This window comes from Gymnoscopelus braueri, assembly GCF_963280865.1.
Source record: "Gymnoscopelus braueri genome assembly, chromosome: 16".
Classification (NCBI taxonomy): Eukaryota; Metazoa; Chordata; class Actinopteri; order Myctophiformes; family Myctophidae; genus Gymnoscopelus; species Gymnoscopelus braueri.
Genome location: NC_137616.1, coordinates 23,337,792 through 23,361,400, shown reverse-complemented (window position 1 = coordinate 23,361,400; position 23,609 = coordinate 23,337,792). Strand labels below are relative to the sequence as shown.

Sequence of the window (23,609 nt, the reverse complement as noted above, 5' to 3'; positions counted from 1 at the left end):
TGTGTCTCTTTGCAGGGAGCCAGCAGTCTCAAGAACAGACCAACCGTAGAAGCGGAAGCACTGGAGAGAAGCACAATGAGAATGGGGTAGGAATGAACTGCCATTTAGCTCTTTGTTTTTTACATCTTTATTTTACCAGGTAGTCACTTGATAATAATGATCTCTTTTTTGAGGAAGACTTGGCCAGGCAACTTTTCAAGTTGTTGCTGATGAAGGTATTTCACACTTAACGAGCAGCTTTCACGGCAGTTGCAGATTTCAGTCGTAAATCAATTCATCCTTCTATATACTTAGTTGATTGGAGTCCCCCAGGATTCTATACTAGGCCCCCTCCTGTTTTGGCTCTATGCTAATCACCCCAGAATAGGGACACTAGGTTTTCATGTCATTAAAGCTGGAGGATAATAAATGCTGACCAGCAGCTTCGGCAGGCTCTAGTCGCTTATCTGCAATTGGGCTTAACATTGGGGGAATTCTCGCCAAGTGAGAAAAAAGCTTTAGCCAAGTGCTGTGAGTGTGAAAAGACTGTATTCGCAAAAACACAGTAAAACGCATACCTTAATCATGACTCAATTGATTGGCCAGTCCTCAATTACACATCATAAAACTGCATAAAAAGTAGTTGTATCACAAAAATGTGTTGCAGCAAAACCTTGAGGAACAGCCAAACATATTTCAAAAGACCCTTGTCAGACTTAATTCAGGCATAAGTTAGAGATGTACAGTATATAGTTGAGACATGACATGCCAAACTTTGAAGTTGATTATCTTATGTCATCTAGTAAACTTAATGTGGGGAACTGAAATGGCTTGAACCAAGCTTTCATCCTTACACAATAAATAGTTAAGAAGTTATGTACAATATATTCATAATTCACCTTCTTGACCTTGACCGTTGACCACTAAATTGCACATTCTGCCAGTTATTGAGTTAGACTAGAGAATGAGAATTGAGCTGCAATGCAGCAAACAGGTCTCTGCAATGGTCCAAAAAGGTAAACAAGAACTGTAGTTTTCCTACATCCCCTGAAAAGAGTTCAAATCCTACAACAACACTATGTCTCTGTCTACTCTACATTAATCCATTTAGACTGGGAACGCATGTGTCATTTTAAGATTTCTTTGGCTTTTCTTTTTTTTTTCTTCAAAAATAGCAGATCTACAAGCTCATAGAGTGCCGCACTATGAGCTTGTAGATCTGCTATTTTTGAATAGCCAAAGAAATCTGAAATGACACCGATGCTTTCCCGGTCTTCATGGATTTAGTATTTGAGACTTTCTCTTGAATATGCCACTTTGGTAATGGCATAGCTCACTAACCCAGGCTTAAGCCAATTAACCGGAGCAGGTTCAAAAGCATGCGTGCCGCATCACACACGGCTGGGAGTGTGATGGATGCTGATATGCATTTTACACTCCTCTTCCTCAGCTCAGGCCATGACAGGAGGTAGTGGTGCAACAGACGGTCAATCTCACTAATCATTTTAAGCCATTTATAAAAAATAATTGATTTTAATAAGAATAATGGATTTTTGCTGAAGAATGTTAAATGTTGCTTTTTTTTCCTTTTCAAAATAATAAAAAGGAAACAATTGCATATTTTTTTATGTCCTCACTTCATCAACAAGTCTAATTGAAAATGGACTGATGTGTAGCAGCAGGCTACTCTTACTATGTATTCATAGCGTTTTTTCTTTTTTATTCAGTTATTGTTTATCGTAATTATTGGCTATTTTTTATGTAGTTTTATTTATTTTATTTAGACTACTTTTCCGAGATGTATTTCATTGTTTTAAGTTGATGGCAATTCCCATGCATTTCATTATGCAATGTGGGCAATGATAAACTTCGCCATCAATTAGCTTGTCCCAGCATTGTAGTTTTCATGTACATTGACCTGTTTTGTATGTTTTTATATGGGGCTTAAGTGGTTTGTCTCGCCAAATTTGCAGTACCTGTCCCATTTTCTGATAGTGCTAAAATATCCCTGTCAGAGGCACTCTGTTGGACTGTACACTGCATCGTTTCAGCTCCGTAGCTGTAGGATAAATAGACTAGGATATGAGAAGGCCTTTGATAAGAGCAGCCGCTGGCTTGGTGTCCTCCCTCTCCCACCATCTGTCCCAGATTCCACAATGGAAAAAATGTTGTGGTCAAGGGATCGGAACTAATTCAACCTTAATGGGGGTGCAAACCGTTTCGCCTAGGAGAAGTGATGTGTGCGGTTTGTGTTGGTGTGTGTGTGTGTGTTTGCCCGCACGCAAACATCAACAACAACATTGTAGAAGCATTGCACACGGCAGCCATTGTTAACTTAAAAATGTATAGTTGGAATTCAAAAAAGCAACATCATGAAGGAATTAATTATATGGATGCTGTAATGTCTACAGTACACATACTAAAGTAATATGTCTCTTAACCCACAGCTAAAGCCTAATTTATACTTGTCACACAACAGTGTTGCGTGCCAAAAATAACAGATTTTCAGTAAGCAACACTGTTGTGCGACAAAGTATGAATTAGGCTTAAGAGCAGGCTTAAGTAACTTAAGCACAACCAATATCGTTCCACCAACCCATAACCACCATGTCACCTGCCAGGCAAGCTGGGGCTAAACTTGGCTACATCATCACCAATATATAAGGATAAGGATAAGGATATAGCTTCTGTCTAATTTAAGAAACTAGTTATTATCATCTCCATGGATAGCCCTGCTTAGACCCCTAAGTGCTGAGGTTTGCCGTTATCCTAATGCCATTTCCAATCTCTTGATTTAGAGGATTATAACATCCAGCCCTTTTTTGATGATGTAACAGGTCTAAGAGGATCATTGCTCTGGCTTTTGCACAGGCCGCTGTCCAAACCACAGTCTTTCTCACAACATGCCGAGCTGAGTGGGTTGCTAATGTGTTGTAGAGTCAGAGTGCATATATACTGTAACTGTACACAGAAATGCCTTTGGGGACTGGTACATTGGACACACTCGCACATTACAGTTTACAAGGACACAAACATTATCATTAACTCACTTTACTCAACATCCATATGCATACATAATGTGCTTATTCTCAACACATACGCATTGCGGTTGGGCGACGTGCAGGGTGGAATCCGCCAGTGATGCATGCTTCGGAACTTGTGGAGAGTGGAGACAAGTTAATAATAAGATTGTTTGTTTTGGGGGACGGTTGATTGGCAGGCTTAGCTGTGCTTGCGTTTTTTCCTTTTCATGCACTACTACATTAGGTTGTTTCACTCTCTGTCGCTCTCTTCAGTCAGTCAGAGAGATGTGTGTCTCTCCCTCTCCTCAGGGGGTTTTCAATAATGCTGGGATGCCAGAGTGCGTTTGAGCGTGGCTCTGTGCTTGCTAGTGGCTTACCCCTACCCCCTCTCTCTGTGTCTCTGAGTATGGCTCATCACGCCTCAGTTTGAGTCAACCACCGCCCCACATTTGTTCCATATTAGCTTCAATAATTCTTCCTGTTCTCCCTTGGGTGACTATATTCCACTTCCAACCGGGTCTCATTCAGAGAAATTACATACACTTGAGTCCTAAGAGGAAAGACCTGATGGTAAGGAACTGACAGAATGTGAAAACATTATGGGAATTTTACATTGGTAAACTCGATAACTGATCCACTTAGTTTTTGTACCCATCATTTGCTATTGCACAGTGCGTACTAGCCCATCACACACAAACCAAGCTAGATGTTATACAAGTCCTTACTTTGTTGACATGGTGGAGGGATTTCCTGCTCCATCCTCCATGTGACTGGACTACTTTACTGCTCCTTGATTACCCACAATATGCAGTCATCCAATCAGGGTTCCTTTTTTTTGTGTTGAAGGGAGTGGGCAAGATTTGAGCTTCATAATGATAATGAACGTATACTGTTTTTACAAACAGGGTTACAAAGTGCTTTTCTGACCAAGTTAAAAAAAGAGCAGCAATATATCAATGCAACCATGCTTACTGTCAAGCTTTATAACTGATTTGCAAGAGAGTTGTCAATGATACCCGTTTGTACCCGTCTGTGTGTGTCCCTTTTGTGCTCATATTTGGCGATCTCTATGTCTGTCTACCTGTGTCCTTTTTATGCCCATTTATAGAGATCCCGGATGTCATTAGTATATGCCCATACTCTGTATATCTATTGGTTGGATCGGCGGTTCTGGACAACTGGATATCCATATGTGCCCATATATGGACATATCGGTCAGATTCCCTGGAGTCCTTGGCGATGTGTGAGCCGAGTTTGAAGTCGGTCAGCCCAACCAGATCTCCATATACTGTATGCCTTTATATGGGCGTATCAGGTTTGTTTATGGTTTTGTCTGAGTCATAGTGACATGCCTATATATGGGTACATGGGGTTTGTTTATGGTTATGTCTGAGTTGGAGTGGCGTGGCTGTGGTCCTGCCTATATATATGGCCATATGGGGTTTGTTTATAGTTATGTCTGAGTCAGAGTGATGTGGCCGTGGTCTGCCGGCTCTCCCTTAACACATCGACCGCCAGAGGTTAATCTCATAATGTACTCACCAGTGCCAAGGTGTTTTTTTTTTTTTTTTTTTTTTTCTTGTCGCCATAGATCTTGTTAAAATCCTTAAGATTGAGCCGTACACGGTCTGTTTACATCCGCGACATCCCACTGTATCTCCCAGTGAAAACCACGTGTCAAACGGGGTATCCATGTTGTAGTTAGAGCGGATTACGTTAAACAGTGAAATGCGAGGAGAAAAAACTACAGGAAGAGAATTGAGTTTCAATTTCGTCTGTAGAACGAGGGCGGACGTGATCGTCAAAACCGGATCCCAAATAATTCCGTTTCCGGTCATCAAACCGGAAACGGAAGTGGATCAAAAAAATTCCGAAAGTGCACCCGGAAATTTTTTTCGCGAAAAGACCGTGGACCGTAGGGCTACGGTCTCAGCGCTTAACAGTTGGATTTAACAGACCGTAGGACTACGTTCTTGGCGGTTAATGTGTTAAGCCACTTTTAATGTAGGATACAACATCAAAAGGATTTCTGAATAAGCACCATGCTTTGCTAAATGTTAAAGAGGTCCCTTCAAAAAAATCACTGCTGCGAATGACTCACACCAAAATTCACACCCCAAGAGCATCAGATTCTGATGTCTTCATCAGACTCATTCCAGCATGACATTTACTGTAGAGCATGAGCTCAAAACGTCACTGCTGTTGGATGTGCCAATATATAAATTGCATTTGAGAGAGCTACAGTGGGGGGACCTTCTTTTCGTCTTTTATCATTGTCTTCCTTTGGTCCAGCACCTGCCTTAAATGGTTTGTGGATGTGCACAACTATTATGTAATAAAATAATAGTCATAGTAATAAAGGGTAAAAGACAATACGAGAATCCATGAAACATAAGTGCATAAAAAGAGAAAACAACACTAATCAGGTAGTAAAGGCAAGTCTATAAAAGTGTGTTTTGTGAAGTGATTTTAAAGAGAACGCTGTGCTGTAACATGTACTGTAACATGCTACAGTACCTCAGGACATTTTTGTAAGGACCTCCATGACATTGTCCCAACTGTCTCCATCACTCTTCTCTAGTGTTTCTCACAGTTGCAACTGGGGACCCCAGGAATCCTTGAAAAATGTCCCCAGGGCTACCCCAGCAGAAGGAAGCACTATATCATCTCAAATATTCTGCTTTGCACAGCAAATTCATTATATTGGGGTAGATTTTATAAGCATGTAGTGTAACCTGGATCCTGCATATACATATGTTGTGTTTTTTTTAAGAGTCTGTTTTTGCTGTGCCATGGCTGGCTCCCTGGTTCTGTTAGTGAGTACTGTGGGAATTCAATTATCTTTGTTGATCCTTTGCAACCCAGCAGTCTCCTTTACGCGTGATGTGGTATGAAGCCTGTGTCATGTGTGCAAACAGAGATGGACTCATGCCCTCACAGCCTTGACTCCTCTGCTCAGTAATTAATTGAGTCAAGTCACCATATAATAATAATGCGTACAATTTATATAGCGCTTTTCTAGATACTCAAAGTCGTTTTACAGAAACAGATTAAAAACAACCTTATTTATACATTAATGTCATACTGGTAATAATAACAGGAACCTGGCAGTGGAGAAAGTAGAGACTGCACGGTGTACTTTCTGTATTAAGTCTTTGCCTTGTTGAACCTGTAAAAAAACTTTTTAAATCACTTCTACAAAAAAACTGTTTTTTGTTTATTCTTGGAAAGCTTGTATTAAACATTTTTATTGGTTGCTTTGTTTACAACTATTGTCTGTTAAAGGCTGCACTGACTGCACTCCATATTGCGGTGTGTTGAAATATGCTTTTTAAATCCAATTCAGTTCCTTGTGTATGCGTGATGTATTGACCCACATTCTGTAAAGGCTTTAGCGTTGGATTTCTTTCCTTTTTTTTATGGCCCATAATAGCTTGAATTGTATATAAAAAACGATATCCTGTATTCTCCCCTAACTGCTTGCCTGGCATTTGTGCTCTAGCCATGGGCTTTAAAATAGTCATATTTATGTGGCTGTTGTTAATACTGTATAGTAGATTGACGTGAGATGTTTTGACAAAGATGAATGGTGGCATATACTGTAATGCCTTGGGTTCTATCATCTACTTTATGTCAGCCCTCATGGCTGGAGGTGGACATGGTTGTATCCTTTGAAAGTGTTTTATTATCATAGCCGTCACTACAGAGGCCATGCCCTGCTTTGGAATATTACCATGCAAGTTGTATCAAAGCTACAATCTGGGACTTATTTTAATGATAACAATTTGTACTCTGTCATGCGATGGTATCGCTTGCCGAAAATAGCAGATCTATAAGCTCACAATACATCATGATGTATGACAAAGTATAAATCAGACTTTAGAATTGAAACACGGTATGATAATTTATTATTCCAGCGGTTTATCTTCAGAGAAGACGTGGGCTAATAGCGATATGTGCTTTACTTTGAAACCACAGTAATAAAAATTACCGTCCCATACCATACCGTCCCAATCCTAGTTGCAATTACTTCTCTCCGTCGGGACAGGAACATAGAATTATGAATCTATAAATGTATGGGTGTACCCGAGTATGGAGGTTCATGACATATTGTTTATGTTCTTTTTTTATGGCACCCTCTTTATTGCACTGTCTCCATCTGTCATTGTGCCATGTTGATTCAGAATGAGAAATAATTCAATCTTGCTCCGAAACACAAAAGCCTTTAACAGCTGCTGTACTTTGAACAGAAATTTGATGAGACTGAAGTTCTGTTAGACACATTCATGTATACTTATATACCAACCAATTACATCTCAGAGATGAGACTGATCTGCAATGCTTGCTGAAAAACTAATATAAATACTATCCATTGCTCACAACCACGGGACTGCTTTATTCCAGTGCTTCTCCATCTTAACATTGTGTTACCTCTATTTTCCCTCCTTGCTTTAACAAATCAAGTTTTATGGAGGTCTTTCACAGTTGCGGAGGTTAGAACATGATTTCTCTCATTTATACTTTAGAGTACTTGTCTTGCCCCATAAGACGGGTTTCTGAACTGTCAATAGCCCACCAATGAGATGCAGAGTGAGTAGACGGAAATTGTGCCATCTTATAATGAGCGTTGGTAAGAGAAATGTATATGACGATAAGGTTGAAAATGGGTGAAGTGGCTGCATTGACAATTTTTGCAAATCTTTGAATATATATATTTTTAAAGCTTCTGGGGGTCCCTGGAACAAAAAAGTACTCAGGAGCTGAGATACAAAAATTTTAAGTTTTAAGTTAACAAGGAAGTGGATAGGAGTCTAGATCTTCGACTAATCATATCTCCTTGGTCTTTGGGTCAAATTAAAAAATTATTATTATTTTTTTTTTTTTTTGGAAGATTTTTTTTTTCCTTAAAAACGAGTTAACTCGATCTAGGCAATCAAGTGATGGATTTTAAAAACGAGTAAAAACGAGTTGACTCGTTCTAGGCAGTCAATGTGTTAACTCATGCACTGCCAGACTTATTTCTGGCTGCGTTTGCCCACTGCCAGCGATTTTCTTTTTTTCAACAGGTCACAGAATATTGTCAATTCTCGTCCTTGGCAGTGCATGAGTTAATGGGTCAACTGCTCACTCACCTCGCAATGCACTCTGCTGATGTCTGTGTCTTTAACAGTTCTCTTGTGTTTGTTTAGGTGGCGAATCCACGTGTGGAGCTCACTCTCTCAGAGCTGCAGGAAATGGCCACAAGGCAGCAGCAGCAAATAGAGGCCCAGCAGCAGATGCTTGTTGCAAAGGTAACATCACTTCTTTGTTTGGCAGTCTGAATTTGTCCGCAGTGTGCCAATGGCCTTATTTTATATTGCAGTTTATTAGAATAGGCGGCTAAGTCTTAAGAGGGGCCCCACTGTCATATTTGGTCATGTTCCGTCAATTTGTGGCATTAATTCTCTCGATTGATGTAAAAATGTTTTGATTAAATGCAATACTTTTCTGTCCCATTCTCAACATGCCTGAACCATTTCATAGGCTGCGTGCTTCCATCTTCACAAAAACAATGCATATTTGACCTCTAAACTTTACATTTACTGTGACGACTAGGCTAATTGACCTACTAATTAAAATAATGTCTGGAAACAGGGACAGCTACTGGGGTTTCTCTTTCTCAACACCACTACAATTTAGAGGATTGGGAATCATTATACACTATGGAAGAGTTGATATTACAGTCGTCATGACAAGCCATTCACATAACCTCATGTTAATTGTCCATTCAACATAATAGATGCCATGTCAAAATACATACCTTCCTAGACCTTACTATTAGCAGTCCCTAGTCTGTTTATCGCCTTTGTTGTGTTGTTTCCAAAGTGGGCCCACTTGGAGCCCTGCAGTCATTTGGAAAGCTGGTCCTGTCATCGTCTATTTTAGGAGCTGAACTGGAGCAAAGCTCAGTTGGATACACTGTGTACAAATCTGTGCACTCTCTCAGAGTTACAAATGGATAAATGAACACTGAGGATTTTACTGTGTTGAAATTAGTAGAGTGATGATGTAAACCTGAAGCTTTCCTCAGCTTCACAGACAGATTTCAACCAGCACATCATAGCCTTTTCAATAGACATTTTAGATTTAGACCATTTCACATTCAACTTTATTGTCACGTCACATGTTTACAGGCGTAAAAGAAAGGGTGAAATTCTTGTTGTAAAAGCTCCCATCATTTGCAATTTCAAGAAAGTGGTAGAGAGAGAAAACGGATATATCACATATTCTTAGTATAATACAAGCATCGTCAAACATAAGCTGCATGGTTAAAATGGCAATAAAATAAGGCAGACATGCTTCTTGTGCAGACCAGAAAAGGATTAAAAATAGATAAAAATAGCAGCAGATATAAAATCACAGTCTCTTGTGTGTGGCTAAAATAGAAGCAGCCGTTCCTGGTGGATCTCTTCACAGTCTATTTCTAGGCCAGTTCCACAGTGTGCATGGCAGATATTACTCATCTACCCCAGTGGTTCCCAAACTGTCTGTCGAGGCACACAGGTGTTGTTCGACAAGGCCTGGCGTGACTATCACTATCAATAACACATTATTAAAAATAACTGTACAAAAGGTTATCAGTTATTTTTCAATTGACTATATCAGCACTGATTTCCCAGTACAGAGGCAAATTCTATACCCCAAAAAAAAATATTCTAACCACTTTCAAGTCAACATGCCATTGTAGGTGAAGATTATACATTTCATTTTTACAAAGGAATACACTTTTCTTAAAATTTTTTTTCCAGAACAACAGATCTACAAGCTCAAAACGTGTTGCATCGTAATTACAAGTGTGTCTGGAGAATTTTACTTGCTCATTGGTGCGCCACAAAAAGTTTGAAAACCACTGACTTACACTGCTCTTACAGTTGACCTTGACTTTTAAAACATTGATAAACTAAAGAGGAGAATTTGTTTATAATTTCTCAATGACTTACTGTCGTTGTGCCCTCGTGTGGTGACATGCATTTATCGCATTTGCCAAAAAGGACTTCCTCATTATTCTAAGGACCAGCTTGAATGAAATTGACTAATAATGACATTCAGTCCTCTCTGCTAGTAAAAAAAAGATTGCAGCTGTCCTCGTGACGGTGAGTCATAATAATACTGTTGCATTTCATTGTGTCCTTGGTAATCAGACACACGTTGCAGATTCGTTGTTGTCTTCCACAAGTCGATGAGCAACACATCAGCTTACTGATCACAGCATTACTAGTCTCTGTAACTGCCATTTCAAACCCACAGTGCAGTATTAGTGTAAACTGGCAAAAGTAGATAGTAGAAAGCTGGTATCTGCCACATGCACTGTCAAATGAGTGATGACTTTTGTCCAGAAATTCACAACCTTTCTGCTCCCTGACCTTTTGTCTCTTAAGCTTCTTATCTTTTACCACTTATGCCATATTTTATATTTCGTTATACAATGGATACCATTGTTGAACATTTTTACAGTAATGACATGCCCCAAATAGGGATGCCAGTTTGAAAGTGGTTTATAGACGTACGTACAGGCAGTGGAAGTCATGAAGCATGGAGTTAACCCATTCGGTAAAGGGAAAAAAGTATTTGCTGAATCTGTCTTGAGAGATTACTTGTGACACAATGTACAGCCGCAGTCAAATGATGGAACTAATGGTATGCTAGCTGCTAACTAATGCTAACATGTTTCATTACATGTTGATTTTCTCCCAATGTAGTCATTATGTTGGTATGACAACATACCAATTCCCAATTTTCCCCACACACATTTATTAACCTCTATAGCTGGTCAGGGTGTAGCGCATTTCTTCTCTGATATAAATCAAGTTGCCAGTCGCTTCTTTTCACCTGACAGTGAAGAATTTCACAGGGAGGGCAAAACGCATGTAGAGGAACACTGTATTGCCTTTCCATGCTGAACATTTTTTTAATTTAATTTAATTTTTGTGTTTTTATATGGTTTGTATAGTCTGTTGGGCGTTGTATGTCTTAAAGTGGACAACAATGGAAGCAAGCTTCGGCTTTTTTGTGTCTAATCCACGTTGGCGCTTTTGATTGGCGCCCCGACCCACCAGTAGGAGATGCTAGTGTAGTGAAAGAGTTTGCACTGTCCACCCGGCCTTCCACGCTCAAAAATGGCCAATCGAAGTCGTTGTTGTGCCTGACCAATCTGGATGCACCGCAGAGGATTCAACCCCCTAGTCTCCACGGTGGGACTTGGAAGCTCTAGTGTTTTACCTTTCTTCTTTACCTCAAACTCTCTGCCTGCAGGAGCAACGTCTGCGTTACCTGAAGCAGCAGGAGCGTCGGCAGCAGCAGTCCGTTTCAGAGACTGAGAAGCTGCAGAGACTGAAGGACCGTGTTGAGAGCCAGGAAGCCAAGCTGAAGAAGATCCGAGCAATGAGAGGCCAGGTGGACTACAGCAAAGTCATCAATGGCAACCTGTGTATGTATGCGGTTATGTTGAGTTAAAGCACTGGGTCATTATACTACTATAATACTATTATATTTTATTTGATTTCATGAATATCCCATCATCAATATTAGCAAAGGATTAGGATTACACTTTATTAATCTCCCTGTGGGGAAATTCTACAGATACAGCAGCAAAGATTAAAAGAAAAAGATGGCACAAGATTTCTATTCGTGTTTTGACAACCAGGTCCAAAATGTCAAAATTGTCTCACACATTTACACTCTCCCATGACGTGATCCAGCATGATCATATTTTCTATGGTCTGTGTTAAAAAAAAGTTATCTTATGTTGGCTTTTGAGAATATAGGATTGGGGATTGGTCTTGGATTGGGAATGAACTGAGCTGATTGGTTTTCCCCCTGCTCTCATCCAGCGGCAGAGATTGAGCAGGTGAGCGGCCTGTTTCATGAGAAGCAGTCGGAGTTGCAGACGGCCGTGCTGCGTGTGGAGCAGCTCAGCCTGCAGCTGGAGGACCTACGACGGGGGAAGCTCAACGGCCTACAGACCGCCCTGGGCGGCCAGGTCACCGGCACTGCTGCCCTGGAGCTACGCAAACTTTACCAGGAGCTGCAGGTACCGTGTGACACAAGGAATACAGCACGATTCATTGACTGTTACAAGCCGTGTTCTGCTCTGTTTACATTGTATGCTTGTGAAGATGGCCTTAAGAATATCGTATTTATTGCCTTTTGTGTGAGTTTTGTGTTTTTTTTAGAATACAAATATTACAAACAGAGCACTCTTGCCGACACTTATTTTGTTCATCTTGTGTTTAGAATAACCTGTGCTTTTCAAAATACAAATTTCTTTGTTACCTAGAACTTCTCTCTCTTTGTTACATAATAGGTAAAAGACAACTCAGCAGCTGTTATGGAAAACTAGTAATAATCAGTTGTTGTGAAACCCATAGTGAGCGAGTGGTGTGTGGGTGGGTGGGTGGGTGTGTGTGTGTGCGTGCATGTGTTAGTGTTGTAACCAACACATTTTTTTTATCAATAATGAATGATTCATCTGTTAATTATGTTATTAGATTATTAATTTAGACCATGAAATACACACTTTACCTTGTATTTGTACATCAGCAGACCATAACATAACTTTTCATTTTAGAATATAGAACCAGAATTAGATTGGATCAATCTTCTGTTGATAGATAAATCGATTATTCGATTACTTAGTCACTTACTACCCTTTTTGCATGTGCTTGTCGCCCTCAGATCCGCAACAAGCTGAACCAGGAGCAGAACAGCAAGCTGCAGCAGCAGAAGGACCTTCTCAACAAGCGCAACATGGAGGTGACGCTCATGGACAAGCGCATCAGCGAGCTGCGGGATCGCCTCTATAAGAAAAAAGCTGAGGCACGTCAAAAAGAGAACCTTCCTGTAAGGCTAGGAGCGCTCAACACACGTGCTCAAACCCATTTCACTTAACACACCTGCTCATACGCATTTCACTTTACACACCTGCTCATACGCATTTCACTCAACACACCTGCTTACCCATTTCACTTAACACACCTGCTCACCCATTTCACTTAACACACCTGCTTATCCATTTCACTTGACCCACCTGCTTACCCATTTCACTTAACACACCTGCTTACCCATTTCACTTAACACACCTGCTCATACCCATTTCTTAACCATTTCACACACCTGCTCATACCCATTTCTTACCCATTTCACACACCTACTCATACCCATTTCTTACCCATTTCACTCAACACACCTACTCATACCCATTTCTTACCCATTTCACTCAACACACCTACTCATACCCATTTCACTCACATTCATTTCCTTCCACTTCTAGTGTAGATTCCTTCCTTGCTTATTATACGTCTGTCCAGTGTATGTAGGGTTGTTAAATATGTGAAATTACATCCATCAAAGTCGGATCACGTCATTCTATGGTCAAAGTTCAATGCTTTCATCCTTGGATGATGGCTTGGAATAAGTACGTTATAGTGAAAATGTAATTTAAAGTTTACACGGGAACAAATTTCATTCCAACTCTAAATTGCTATCTTTTTATTTAATTCATTTAAGTAATGTTCTAAGTGATATTGCACAATACCATGGAAGTTCGGGTTAATTGTTGGTAGTAGAACTATAAAACAATACACCTTGAAATCAAACTTTCGCTTGTTTTTCCGTTCATTTCTAGACAAAGACATTCTTCTCATGAATACGCATTCATATTGACAATCGTTTACCACTATACATGCACGTTAACATTTTAAACATTCACTTTCTCCTTCTTTAGCTGAACAGAGCGAATGGGCCCCCGTCTCCCCAGCCAGCTGCTGGAACTCTGGGTCGTGTAGCTGCTGTTGGACCCTACATCCAAGTCCCTGTACCGGGCCGACAGGACAGTGGCTACACCGTGCCACCTGACCCTCTCAAGCCTCAGACACTAGGTGTCAATACGCAGGCCAACCATGGCAGATCCAAATCAGGTTAGTCCAAGCTCTGCTTTATGTACGTCCACCAACGTCTATATGCTGAGATTTGGCTCTGATTTTAAAGGAAAATTAACTGATAAATTGAGTGCTGTCATACTAACTTGAATCTAATAATGTTTAGCAGCCTAAACCAGTTTATTTTTGAGAGATAGTAACTGAGTCGGGGAAGTGGTGCTAAGATTCTTCTGGTACAACTTGATCTTGGCTAGATTGTAATCCCAGACGTAGGGGGTATCATATGAGTCGTACTACTGTAATACATCGTTTTTCAGCAATCTTTGCTCATAATCACATCTTGCATGAATGCCTCGTGAGTGAAATCCCCTCTGGCGTCAACTGTAAATCTGTTTCCTTCCTATCTCGACTTATCGGCTCCAATTTTTTTCTCTGCCTCGACTTGAACACTTAATTTCATTTTCCTCCTGCTCTAACCTCACTCTCTCTTCCTTTGTGGTGTATATTGTTATTCCTTTCCCTCTTTCCCCCCCCCCCCCTCTCCTGTCACGTTGTCTCTGATGTTGTCTCTCTTTGTGGCGTCTTTGTTGAACTTGGGGCGGGGGGCGCAACGTTGCCTGGGGTAGACGGTGTGCGAAAGCCTCTCAGCCCATGGAAGGTGTCTGATTTAGACATTGTTGTGGATCCGGTGGTTCCGCCCCCTCCCGACTCCCAGCACCCAGGCCACGTAGCCTCCACCGGCTCTGACAGCACATCCCGTGAGTGCACAGGTTTGCGTAAAACCAGTGGTTCTCAAAGTGGGGTCCGGGAACCTCCAGGGGTCCTTGAGGAGTTAAGAGTCTGTCGCTCCGAGATTGTACAAATGGAACCAAACGTACACTCGCTGAGTTAGGATTTTTGCAGTGTAGATTGGGGGTCCTGTCCCAGAGATAGAAAATTGTATCAAAGGGGGATCCGTGGCCTAATGCGTACCAAACTGGGGGTCCTTGAAATCAAAACGTTTGAGAACCACTGGCCGTGAACGCAAAAGGGATGGCACGTTGCTGAACCTTGTCTCTCTAGCGTGCAGGATCTTCAGCGTATGGCTGATGCTTTTTATCCCGACTGTCAAATTCAATAAAATACTTGGATCGGCTATATTGATCTCAAAATGCAATAATTGAATAATGCCTTTGAATTTGAGTTGCACAAGGATGGGCACTGACAGGAATTTGGAACATCCAGCAAATAAAGAAATGAGGCAGTGTGTGCTTCACCAGTCACAGTTTGACCAAAGGAGTTTCAGGACGGGAATTGATAAAGGACATGACCATCTGTTAAGAAGAAAAGTTAACAGATGGATGCAGACCTATTTGATGTCATTCAGCTGCCCGCTGCCCTGTTGAGCACTGCATTGTGCATCCAGTTTCTCCAAGCGAAAAGCGCATGTTGATGTTTGGATGATTTGCTCTGTGGGACAGCTAATGACGTCAAACTGGGTTGGCTGTGAACATTTATCAAGTGTCCTGCAGGAAACCTTGTAAATTCCCTTGTGTAAGTAATATTTCCAGTAACAAAGCACTGCTGATCCTGTGTGTGTGTGTGCGTGCTTGCGAGCGTGCGAATGAGACTGAGTGTGTACTTTTGAAAAGGTTCAGTGTGTTTAGTGCCAAATCATTGTCCATGAAAAGCCATCCAGTAAATATGAGCTTTGGTCTAACTCCATTATTGTAGAGCTTTGATCTCATTCCATAATATCCCCAGCCTACCTAACTTTACACCTCATATCAAATCTTCACAGCGATCAGGCTGTTTAAGTCATAATCACTTAAAAGGACCATACTGACTTTCTGACATGTTTAGCCCATTGGCTACAACTCATAGTATACTTTACATTACTGAGGACTGTTCTCCAAAGCATTCCGTAATTTATTTAATATAGCCGAGGAAGCTATATTGGAGTCAATACATTTAAGTACGGTATGAAAACCATTGTGCAGAAAGTTTATGTATGCTTAAGATATCTAATCCAATGCAATTAACATTATTGCGCCTTTACATTTTTGTTGAAAGTACTTTAATGTTTAATGCATTTTACCATGCATGTTGATTTACCATGCATATTGATTGAAGTCTAAATTAAAATAGTCCCTTGAGAAAACATTGACTACAAACTGAATTTAGTCCATGACTTCTTAAATGCACATAGCACCATGATGTTTATCCAACATTGACTCACTTATTCAGGTAAGTTCAGAAGTTAGAACTATGAGGGAAATGTTAACAAAAGAAAAACATTAACAGGAAATCTAAATTATAGAATATATCATTCAGCATTGACTGTTATAGCCAATGCTGTAACTGGACAATGGAACGTATTGATGGCGGTATGGTCCTTTAACAGCCACATCACCACTTGCATTCCAAATGGAAAGCATATTTGACGTGTTCATGCGCTGTATAAGTATCATTTGATTCACTTCACTGTTTGTCTCAACAATATCGTCATTATATCAAATTTGATTCCTTTCAATTTGTTTTTCTCCTCTTTCCCCCTATCTTTACTGTGTCTTATTTATTTATATTTTATTATTATTTGAACCCTGGGGCCCTTTTCTGTGCAGCATCGATGAAAATAGCCGATCTACAATGCGTTGTGAGCTTATAGATTGGCCATTTTTTGGCAAAGAGATTTGGTGTAGAGGGGAAAAAGGAGGGGACCAAGTACATACCCCTGTTGGGCCCCGGTCAACAAAGCACTGTATTTAGGGATTAAGTGGTTAAGGCAGGTACATTGGAGATGAGCATGTTAAATCCCTCACTAGTCAGCGCTGTAGTTAAACCTCAAAGAATATTCAGGATTCTTATCCTGTCAATCAAAAGCACATCAAAATGTTCATGCTGGTACTACTAAGAGCAATGAATCCTGTTATGCAGGTCGATGGTGCTTGAATCAGACTTATGTGATTTTGAGATTAATGGTTTCTCCAATAACTTGCGCCAGCGTCCTTGATGACAAGAGGCCATTCTTATAAATGAAAAGGTCCTACAAGGGTGTTAAGTTAATAGAATATACGTTTTAATAAATCCTGAGTGCTCTGTTCAACACAGCCATAGGTCAAAATGGATTTATGAATAATGTTATGCACATGCTGGTTTCCTTGAAATGGGATCCTATTTTTTCATTAACATGGCAAAGAAAATAACTTGAAAGGAAACCAAGTATCATTCACACCTGTCTGGTGGCCATGCTTTATCCGTTGTCCTGTTATTTCTTAAAGCAGACATCCGCTTTTCATACTACCTCCATCATCATTGTAAATTCATGTGTTCCCTTGCATAGTGTGCTCATTGTGTCCCTCATTCTCTTTCCTTCCTAGCTAACGATACAGGCTGGTCCACTGTTGGCAAGAACAACACGTCCCTCAAACCCCCTGACAGGAGGGAGCCAGGGAGTGACTCCCAAGGCAAGAGTCCAGGATCTCCTGTTGCTCCAACTGCAGACAAGGTTTGTCTCCTTTCTAACTATGCCTTAAACGGTAGAAGTGCTTATTGTTCTCTCTTTGTCTCTGTTTTCCATCTGGCGTAATGCAATGTCATTTTAAAGGAAATACCCAGAAGTGATATTGTTTCCTGAAACACTTTTCCCTTGGCAGTGGTTCAGGGTTAAAGCTACTAGCATTTGCTTAAGATGAGCTGTTATGACTTGATGGCCTATGGGCCATGGCATGGACTTGTCCAGATGCCATGGAACCTTTGCTGTCACCATTCTGTAGGTAAAGAAACAATTTAATGATGGTTTTCTATGTTTGTGTATCCTCTTGCTGAAACTAAGGTGCTGGACAATAAGATGGCAGTCTCCTCTCCTGCCATATCCAAGCCACAGCCCCCTCCCTATGGCTCTCACCTCACACCATCAACCATGGGAAGCTCTCTGGAACGCCGCAAGGATGTACCGCCTCCTCCACGCCCCCTCCCCAACCCACCAGCCCCTGCTTGGCCCCGTGTGGCCACCAGTACGGGCTCATCTTCCCAGCAGATTCAGCAGCGCATCTCCGTGCCCCCAAGCCCTACCTTCCAGCCCAACTCACCCATGTTCCCCCCTGGTTTGAGCGAGCGACTGGATCCCCCTTTGGCTGTGGCAGTGAGGCCCTTCATCCCAGACAGAGGCTCGCGGCCTCAATCGCCCCGCAAGGGCCCACCAACCATGAACTCCAGCTCCATCTACCACATGTACCTCCAACAGGCAGCGCCAAAGAGCCAGCCGCCCAAACCTGCACTCAAATCATGTAAGATGACTTTAAGAGAAAGATCATGAGAGGGAGGATTTGCTTACGTGCCTTAATTGTGGGATCGCTAAAGCGATCACACTACTGTTATCTTCAACACCGTTTTTGGTACAGTTTTATGGCCCCTAACTAGTCCTTCATACTTTTAGCTACAAACTCCGTTCCAACTCTACAACGTTCGGCCTACTTAGGACATATCGGCTACCATTTGAATTTTTGAAATAATTTGTACTTTTAGAGATATTTCACTTTTTACTTCTAAAAAACTCCCATTCATTTCAATGGAGAAATTCATACTTTTAGATAGAAACTCCGTTCCAACTCTATAACGTTCAGCCTACTTAGGACATATTGGCTACCATTAGAATTTTTTGAAATAATTTGTACTTTTAGAGATATTTCACTTTTTAAATAGTAAAAATACTTAAAAGTTGATAAAAAGAGTAAAAATACTTAAATGTTGTAAACATTTGTAAAAGCTACTTTAAAGTAAATAAAGTGACTAAAAATACTTTAAAGTAAATACCTTGAGTAAAAATACTTAAGAGTACTTATATTGAGTAAAAATACTTAAAATTACTCAAAATGAGTAAAAAATACTTAAAAGTTGAAAAAAATAGTAAAAATACTTAAAAGTTGATAAAAAGAGTAAAAATACTTAAAAGTTGTAAAAATTAGTAAAAGCTACTTTAAAGTAAATAAAGTGACTAAAAATACTTTAAAGTAAGTACCTTGATTAAAAATACTTAAGAGTACTTATACTGAGTAACAATACTTAAAAGTACTCAACATGAGTAAAAATACTTAAAAGTTGAAAAAAATAGTAAAAATACTTAAAAGTTGTAAAAATTTGTAAAAAATACTTTAAAGTAAATACCCTTTAGAACCTTTCAAACCTTTAGAACCTCTTAAACCTTTAGAACCTCTCAAACCTTTCAAACCTTTCAAACCTTTCAAACCTTTAGAACCTTTCAAACCTTTAGAACCTCTTAAACCTTTCAAACCTTTAGAACCTCTTAAACCTTTCAAACCTTTCAAACCTTTAGAACCATTCAAAGCTTTAGAACCTTTAGAACCTTTCAAACCTTTAGAACCTCTTAAACCTTTCAAACCTCTTAAACCTTTCAAACCTCTTAAACCTTTCAAACCTTTAGAACCTTTCAAAACTTTAGAACCTTTAAAACCTTTAAAACCTTTAAAACCTTTAAACCTTTCAAACCTTTAACTCTACTAACACTATCAATACTCAATACCATCAACATTCTTAGCGATCCCACACTGTTTCTTCAGGAACAGTACCTTCTAGTTTATTATTGCTGTTTATATAATCTGCTTAGTCTGTCTTGGTCATCTTATTGGTGATGTTATTTGTGGGATCGCTAAAGCGATCACACTACTGTTATCTTCACCGTTTTTGGGACAGTTTTTTTGCCCCTAACTAGTCCTTCATACTTTTAGCTACAAACTCCGTTCCAACTCTTCAACGTTCGGCCTACTCAGGACATGTCGGCTACCATTTGAATTTTTGAAATAATTTGTACTTTTAGAGATATTTCACTTTTTACTGCAAAAAAAATCCCATTCATTTCAATGGGGAAATTCATACTTTTAGCTAGAAACTCCGTTCCAACTCTATAACGTTCAGCCTACTTAGGACATATTGGCTACCATTTGAATTTTTGAAATAATTTGTACTTTTAGAGATATTTCACTTTTTACTGCTAAAAAAAATCCCATTCATTTCAATGGGGCAATCCTATTTAGCTACAGTGGAGCCTAACAACTTATTAGACCCTAGCAACACCATATTAGACCATAGCAACCACCTATCATACCCTAGCAACCACCGATTAGACCCTAGCAACCACCTTTCTAACCTAGCAACCACCTGTTTTACCCTAGCAACCACCAATTAGACCCTAGCAACCACCTATTAGAACCTAGCAACCGGCTATCAGACCCTAGCAACCACAGTTTTACCCTAGAAAACTACATTTTACACTATTCAACACCGACAAACCTTTAGAACCGTAGACCTTTAAAACCTTTCGAACCTTTCAAACCTTTCAAACCTTTCAAACCTTTCGAACCTTTAGAACCTTTCAGACCTTTCAGACCTTTCAGACCTTTCAAACCTTTCAAACCTTTCAGACCTTTCAAACCTTTCAAACCTTTCAAACCTTTCAAACCTTTAGAACCTTTAGAACCTTTAGAACCTTTAGAACCTTTCAAACCTTTAGAACCTTTCAAACCTTTAGAACCTTTCAAACCTTTGGAACCTCTTAAACCTTTCAAACCTTTCAAACCTTTCAAACCTTTCAAACCTTTCAAACCTTTCAAACCTTTCAAACCTTTAGAACCTTTCAAACCTTTCAAACCTTTCAAACCTTTAGAACCTTTCAAACCTTTAGAACCTTTCAAACCTTTCAAACTTTTAGAACTTTAAACCTTTCAAACCTTTAACACTACTAACAATATCAATACCCAATACCATCAACATTCTTAGCGATCCCACACTGTTTCTTCAGGAACAGTACTTTCTAGTTTTAATAACATATTCCCTCTCGTGTTCTGTTGCTTAATTATTACAAAAAACTGTCTGTCCCGACTGTATTGATGCTTAATTCATAGATGCAATCATCTTTACGTACTGTACTGTGGCAGTACCAACCAGGTAATTCTGTATGAAGGCATCATAAATGTAATTATATATTGTCCGTTTGAGTTCTAATGCCATGCTCTTATGATTAATTCTGTTTTGATTGTGTTTATAGTGTATGGGAAACCTGTTCTCCACTCCAGCTCTATGCCTCCTTCGCCCTTGCCTTTCATGCAAACGGTGGGGGCATTCCCCATGTTCCTGGGCCACCCCAGTAGTGAAGATGCCGTGGATGGGGAGGCAGATGACCTGGAGGGCTTCCACCCTCTGGAGCCGTCGGCACACCCTCCCAGCGTGGAGAACATCCCGCGTCCCCTGAGTCCCACCAAGCTGACGCCAATGGTGCACTCCCCATTACGCTATCAAAGCGATGCAGACCTGGAGGTGCTCCGCAAAAAGCTGTCCAATGCTCCCCGGCCCCTCAAGAAGCGCAGCTCCATCACAGAGCCAGAGGGGCCCGCCGGACCCAACATCCAGAAGCTGCTGTACCAGAGATTCAACACACTGGCAGGGGGCATAGAGGGAAATGGAGTCAGTGGAGGAGGAGGCGGAGGGAGTGGCGGCGGAGGTAATGGAACGCCGTTTTACCAGCCGGCCAACCCTCCTGGTTACATGGGGGGTGACTCTGTGGCTGACACGGACAACGGCAACCTCCCCTCTGAAACGGTGCTTCTGCCTCCCCCAGGGGAAGAGGAGGCGCCCTGCGAGCCTCTGCCTACTGACGCTAATGACAACCAGCCGGAACCCTCGCCACCAGAGGGGGTTGGGAACCCCGATGTGCCAGAGGAGTCAGAGGATGATGACAACAACAACAACTTGGGGAGCTGTGAGGCCTCTCTCCCCAGCCCTGTGCCAGAGGTCAGCACGCCAGAGGAGAGCGGCATGGCACTTTCACAGCCCCTGGTGAGAGAAACACGTTATGCATTGCATGCACACTTTAGCTAAGCTAAACCAAGAATCTTTGGATACATTAAAGATGTACTTTAGTTTCCAACAGTACAATAAAATCACAAATCACAGCCATCTTTTCTTATCTCCATTTTGATACAGGAGAAGCGTACAAACTTAAAGAAGCCTGACTCGGAACGCACCGGACACGGCCTTCGGGTGAAGTTCAACCCCTTGGCTCTCCTGCTCGATGCCTCTTTAGAGGGAGAGTTTGACCTTGTCCAAAGGATCATCTATGAGGTGTGTGTGTGTGCATTTATATGTGCATTTGTTAGTGCATGTCTGTGCATACTCATATTTATTTCGTATTTTGAAAATAATTGCCTGAACTAGAGGCGCTCACCTTCCATGCGATTCTTTCTCTCTCCAGGTGGAGAACCCTAGCACTCCCAATGACGAGGGCATCACGCCCCTGCACAACGCTGTGTGTGCAGGACATCACCACATAGTCAAGTTCCTGCTGGATTTTGGCGTGAATGTCAACGCGGCGGACAGCGACGGATGGTGAGCCCCCGGCTCACTCCCTTGTGTACTTGAAGGGTTGTGTCACCAATACGATTCAGAACAACTGCAGTGCTTTTCTTGCATCATATTTTGTTTACACTATTTTGTGCATCTTTGCGTTTGTGTGTGAACAGGACACCGCTTCATTGCGCAGCCTCATGCAACAGTGTGCATCTCTGTAAGTTGCTGGTCGAGTCTGGGGCAGCGATCTTTGCCAGTACCATCAGTGACGTGGAGACTGCTGCAGATAAATGCGAGGAGATGGAGGAGGGATATATCCAGTGTTCCCAGTTCCTATACGGTGAGTGTCCTGCCTATTACACTTCTGCACTAATATGGTTTCTGACAGATACCTTTACAGTGAGATACATGACAGTATTTTTGATCAATTTGAAAGTATATGAATGGAGGAATAATTCAAACATGACATTTGGTTTTGATCCGTTTTTTAATAATTAAATCCATATACAAGTCTAAACTTGTACCCCACTTACTGCGGTGGTGGTGGTCTTGACGCGTCCAAGGCTACTCTCGGTTCCTTTTCTTGAGAAGGAGAGAAAAAGTAGGAAAAGTAAGAACGAAAATAAAATTCCCATGCGTATACACATGTGTGTAGTGAACTTGCGGTGGTAGGCGCTTCCGGTAGTGATGTCAAAATAAAAGAAAAATGAACAAGTGATGTGACAAAGTGACGGTTAAGAATCACTGCTCTAAACTACAGTATTGCTTATTGTTGTTATCCAGGTGTTCAGGAGAAGCTGGGTGTGATGAACAAGGGTGGGGTGTATGCCCTGTGGGTGTATGAAGGTCAGAGTCCAGACGAGTTGTCTTTCAGCGAGGGCGACGCCATCACTATCCTACGGCGACAGGACGACAGTGAAACAGAGTGGTGGTGGGCGCGTCTGGAAGACAAGGAGGGCTATGTACCCCGCAACCTGCTTGGGGTAACAAAATATACACACACACACACACACACACACACACACACACACACACACACACACACACACATAAATGTCACATATTCACACAGTTTCCATTCATTACCGTACACCAGTGGTTCTCAAAAATGTATTCCGATGACCCTCAGGGTTCGTTGGGGGTTTCCAAATGGAACCTTACAGGGTTGTAACTATGAGAGTGTACAAATTGTACACACTCGGCGTTATGGGTGTCCTTGAAATTAAAAGGTTTGAGAACCACTCAAACAATGCATTTGTAGAGTAGAACTACCTATAGACCAGAAGGCTAATATCTCCCTTGGCCAAGGAGCTTTAGATGTTGGGGTTTTCCCATGCGGCAGGTTAATTTC

The 23,609-nt window shown here is 41.1% G+C and overlaps 2 protein-coding genes across 3 annotated transcripts in view; one reads left to right on the top strand and one right to left on the bottom strand.

Annotated features, from left to right (window-relative positions):
* LOC308103638 (acetyl-coenzyme A synthetase 2-like, mitochondrial) overlaps positions 1–23,609 on the bottom strand; it is a 173,579-nt gene that overhangs the window by 5,023 nt on the left and 144,947 nt on the right. The gene's annotated exons all lie outside the window — the stretch shown is intronic.
* The window catches only part of ppp1r13bb (protein phosphatase 1, regulatory subunit 13Bb), a 41,324-nt gene that overhangs the window by 13,549 nt on the left and 4,166 nt on the right, over positions 1–23,609 (top strand). Inside the window, exons 5-17 of one of the 2 annotated variants that reach the window (XM_080453721.1) lie at positions 16–86; positions 8,192–8,293; positions 11,295–11,469; positions 11,873–12,072; positions 12,717–12,857; positions 13,765–13,957; positions 17,278–17,405; positions 17,733–18,186; positions 20,961–21,748; positions 21,896–22,033; positions 22,164–22,297; positions 22,432–22,598; positions 23,042–23,241. In XM_080453721.1, coding sequence (XP_080309847.1) covers positions 16–86; positions 8,192–8,293; positions 11,295–11,469; positions 11,873–12,072; positions 12,717–12,857; positions 13,765–13,957; positions 17,278–17,405; positions 17,733–18,186; positions 20,961–21,748; positions 21,896–22,033; positions 22,164–22,297; positions 22,432–22,598; positions 23,042–23,241 — 2,891 coding nt within the window. Of the gene's footprint in view, positions 1–15; positions 87–8,191; positions 8,294–11,294; positions 11,470–11,872; positions 12,073–12,716; positions 12,882–13,764; positions 13,958–17,277; positions 17,406–17,732; positions 18,187–20,960; positions 21,749–21,895; positions 22,034–22,163; positions 22,298–22,431; positions 22,599–23,041; positions 23,242–23,609 lie in introns of both variants that reach the window. The other variant, XM_080453720.1, reaches the window with a different exon arrangement.